The sequence below is a fragment of the Garra rufa genome, chromosome 24, assembly GCF_049309525.1.
Source record: "Garra rufa chromosome 24, GarRuf1.0, whole genome shotgun sequence".
NCBI lineage: Eukaryota > Metazoa > Chordata > Actinopteri > Cypriniformes > Cyprinidae > Garra > Garra rufa.
Window position 1 is genome coordinate 36253872 of NC_133384.1, and position 5081 is coordinate 36258952.

At 30.7% G+C, this 5081-nt stretch overlaps 1 protein-coding gene across 1 annotated transcript in view; it reads left to right on the plus strand.

Annotated features, from left to right (window-relative positions):
- capn15 (calpain 15) overlaps nucleotides 1-4804 on the plus strand; it is a 36455-nt gene extending 31651 nt beyond the window's left edge. Inside the window, 3 exon segments of the mRNA XM_073830526.1 lie at nucleotides 181-344; nucleotides 2014-2192; nucleotides 3923-4804. Of these exon segments, the coding sequence (XP_073686627.1) occupies nucleotides 181-344; nucleotides 2014-2192; nucleotides 3923-4100 (521 nt within the window). The 3' untranslated portion in view covers nucleotides 4101-4804.
- The last annotated feature ends 277 nt before the right edge of the window (nucleotides 4805-5081 follow it).

Below are 5081 nucleotides of genomic sequence, written 5' to 3' on the forward strand. Positions count from 1 at the left end.
TCTTTACGACTGAAGAAAGAAAGACATGAGCATCTTGGATGACTAAATGGGGATGAGTAAATTATCTGTAAATTTTTGTTCTGGAAGTAAACTTCTCCTTTAATTACAATAAACACACTCTGGAGAGTAAGCAGCAATTGTTTGGGATGAGATTGAGAAGCATGTGTGTGTTTTTTGCAGTGTCCAGCCCCACCAATGCTCGCAGACCCAGTCAGGATTTCCCAGGGTACATCTTGGCCATCTACAGCTCCAGACAGGTGATGGTGGAGCAGGTGGAGGCCACGTCCACCACACTCGCCGATGCCATCATCCTGCTGACAGAGAACAGGGGAGAGAGACATGAGGTACCCGAAACGTATAGGGGTCAAAGACGTCCACATCGAAAGAAATTTACAAAAAAAGTAATTTTATGTCCATAGAAAGCAGATTAAATGTAAGTAAGGTTGTCTACTTTTAAGTTTTACGTTTTGGAGAATAAAATGTAAAAAATTTGTTGAAATAATGTTACATTGTCATTCAGTGTAACGCAATGTTTATGTAAAAATTCAAATGCCATGCTTATTCTGACTGTGCATATTAAAATATATAAAATAATAGAGCATATTAAATTTTATTGTCTTTTAAATGAGTACAAAATTATTACTGACAAATGAGCAAAACCTAAGATTGTGTCAAATTTTCTAAATGTAGAATCGTATATAGAAAAAGTACAACTAATTAGTGTTTGGGGTGAAAGTCATTTGTCTTTTTAATAGTTTAATATTTTAATAGTAATAGTATTTTTATAGTTTTTTAATTTCTATAATGTATTATTATTATTCAATATATTAGTATATTATAGAAATATTACATTAATAATCTTTTTTGTGTTATGTTGATTTATATATGTGTGATACAATTAATACATTAAATAATAAATATAAAATATTACATATATATATATATATATATATATATATATATATATATATATGTAATATTTTATATTTATTAATTATATATGCATTGATCGTTTTGTGTGTGTGTGTGTGTGTGTGTGTGTGTGTATGTATATGTATGTATATATATATATATATATATATATATATATATATATATATATATATATATATATATATATGAATGAATGATGTTTTTACAATTAATTAATTATCATTTTTGTTTTATGTACATTTTGAATATATTATATATATATATTTATAAATATGCATGTTTATCTATATATGCGTGTTTATGCATATTTATTTTATATATATGTGTGTGTGTGTCTAACAAAGTATTTGTGATCAATACTATAAATAATTATAGAAAAATTACAGAATATATATATATATATATATATATATATATATGTGTGTGTGTATATATGTGTGTGTGACCCTGGACCACAAAACCAGTCTTAAGTCGCTGGGGTATATTTGTAGCAATAGCCAAAAATACATTGTATGGGTCAAAATTATTGATTTTTCTTTTATGCCAAAAATCATTAGGAAATTAAGTAAAGATCATGTTCCATGAAGATTTTTTTGTAAAATTCTTACTATAAATATATCAAAATGTAATTTTTGATTAGTAAAATGCATTGTTAAGAACCTAATTTGGTCAACTTTAAAGGTGATTTTCTCAGTATTTAGATTATTTTTTTTTTTGCACCCTCAGATTTCAGATTTTCAAATAGTTGTATCTCGGCCAAATATTGTCTCTATTCCTAATAGAAAGCTTATTTATTGAGCTTTCATATGATGTATACATCTCTGTTTTGTAAAATGTATCCTTATGACTGGTTTTGTGGTCCAGGGTCACATATATATCTCTCATCTATTTATCTACAGTAGTCAACATTTGAAGTGGATCAAAAAAAAGTTGTCCTAAGATATTGAAAGGTTTTGCTCCACTTCAAATGTTGACTAGTAAACACACACATACACATATATGCATATTTTTACTAATAGTAATGATGAATAGCAGGGCGATGTGTAATGCGGTGTTTTGTTGATCTTGTGTGTTTGTCAGGGTCGGGAAGGAATGACATGTTACTACCTGACTCACGGGTGGGCGGGGCTCATCGTCGTCGTGGAGAACCGTCACCCGAAGTACTACCTCCATGTGTCATGTGACTGTACTGACAGCTTCAACGTGGTGTCCACACGCGGCAGCCTGAAAACCATCGACAGCGTACCGCCCCTGCACAGGTAAACACACCTTCACTTCCCCTTCCTGAACCTTTGATTCCCGCTCGAGGGTTTGCGTGTCTCACAGCGGCGGGAATAAAAGCCGAAGTTGCTCCGGCTCCAGATGGAAGCCTGCAGGTGTTATTGTGAACGTTAGGCCTGTTAGTTCCTGAAGGGTTTATTTAAGGTTTGTTCACACCGAGAGCCACATGACAATTTCACCTCTGAAGTATTCAGAGCTGAATCACACTCCACTCAATCATATGGTTTATTAACCCTTACGCTGCTGCTTCTACAAACACAATTTTTCTTTAAAAAAAGGATGAAAACTAATAATACTTTAAATGAGTAATAAACCAGATTAGTTATTTATTTATATGATTTATCAAAATGAGTGTATTTATTTATTTATTTATTTTTAAATAGTGTAAATAAGTTGTCTAGCATAAATCGTTTTAATAAATATAAATGTAGTTATTTTAATATAAATTTTAATTTGTAAAAACAAACTTTTTGGTTACTTTTTAACATTTTATATGTGTGTGTGTGTGTGTGTGTGTGTGTGTGTGTGTGTGTGTGTGTGTGTGTGTGTGTGTGTGTGTGTGTGTGTATTGTTGTTTATTTCTTTACTCAGTCATAATTTTTTGTATATATCTCCAACTTTAAATATAAGTTTATGATATACAGTAGATTTCTCTCAAAGCATCCACCATAAACTGTTTATAAAAAAGAAAATAATGTCTGTTTTAGGACCATTATTATTAATTATTACTCATTTACAAGCTTTATCAACCCTTACAGTGCTGTTTTAATAAGCACAATTCATATTTAAAAAAAGATCATTAAAAATAATAATCACTAAAATAATTATTGAAAATATTTAAAACAAAAAAAAAACATTTTTTGTTATTTATCTAAAATGTAAATGTGTATAAAGTGTATAGCCATCTAGCATAAATAGTTTTAATAAATGTTTTTAAAAGACATTTTTTCTACATTTTATATACATCTTTTAAACATTTTTTTATATATGTTTGACTAACTTTCATCTAGCGTAAATAATTGTAATAAATATAAATGTATATATTTTCATATACATTTTAATTTGTGTGTATATATATATATATATATATATATATATATATATATATATATATATATATATATATATATATATATATATATATACAAATATTTCATATAAGATTGTATGTTTGACTAAATTATTTTGTTTTTATAATTTTAATTATTTTTCTAAATTCTTTTTTATACTCTCTTTCTCTCTCTCTCTCTCTCTCTCTATATATATATATATATATATATATATATATATATTCTATGTTTGTATACATTTTATATGAATGTGTATGTTTTGCTAAATTATTTTGTATAATTTTCTAAATTATTAAAATATAAATAAATTGAAATCATTTTTTAATACTTTGCGTTTATGATGTGTATTTCTTCCAAAGCATGCTCCATAAATTGTTTATAAAAAAGGAAAATAACACTTATTTTAGGACTATTGTTATTAATAATAATTAGTAGCAGTAGTAGTAGTAATTTTATATATGTATATCAGTGAGAGCATTGCAGTGCATTTTAGGATTGACTTGTGCAAAGAAAGTATGTTTGACTGTATTGTAATGTTGCTGCTCACCTTTTGGAAAGTCTTTATGCCTGTAACGCCTACAAAGTTGTTTACAGTGTGATGCATTAACAAACATGTTTTCTCCTGTCACGTGTTGCAGGCAGGTATTGGTGGTCCTGTCCCAGCTGGAGGGGAACGCTGGATTCTCCATCACACACAGACTGGCCCATAGGAAAGCAGCGCAGGCGTCTCTGGGCGACTGGACATCTAGTAAAGCCACACACTCGCCCCAGCTCACGCCAGACACTGACGGACTGCACAGACCGCGGCCACTTTGACACACGTTTACACACACACACACACACACGCATATAGACACACTGTCCTGTCATGAAACGACATCGATGAGTTCAGACCCATGATGAAGATGATAATGATGATGAATGCACACGCAGACACTGAGAGAGACTGGGTGGAACTACTGAGCCAATCACACGTCTGCTCGCTGAGCCAAGACCCGCCCACTGCAAACACACTCTCTCTGCGCAAGCACACGCGTGTCACCATGAGCTGCACTCACATCCCATCCTGGAGTCCTGTCATCTGACTTTACTTTATAGTCTCTTTACATGCATTCAGACGGACAATCTCACCAAAATATTTCACATGGCTCATTTCACCCACAATCAAATGAGGAAGAAAACTTTTAGAATGGCAGAATGAAGCCTGTTTTGGGAGCATTATTGTTGTTGTTACTACAATTTTAATTCAATTTTTTTCATGACAAGTAAGCACATTTTCTCTCCTGTTCCCTCCTCATTATATTATTATTATTGCCTTTATAATATTATTCTTCTTTCTCTCTCGGCTTACTCCCTTCTAATCAGGGGTCGCCACAGCGGAGTGATCCGCACAGCCGATTTGGCACACGTTTTACGCCGGATGCCCTTCCTGACGCAACCCAGTCCTGAGAGTGCACTAACTAGTGCAACCCCAGTACTGGGACATATTATTGCCTGTTTAATAATAATAATAATAATAATTATTATTATTATTATTTATTTTTATTTTTTAATCTTACAGTTTATTTTTTTTAGCGACAATTAAGCACATTTTCCCTCCTATTCATATTACTGTTCAACTCGTATTATTATTAATGCCATAATAATAATAATTGTAATAATAATGAAATGATTATTATCATTTTTATTATCATTATTATTATATTTTCAATATTTTTGGACCATTAAGAACATTGTCCTTCCAATTACCATAATAATAATAATAATAATAATAATAACAATAATAATAATCTTTTT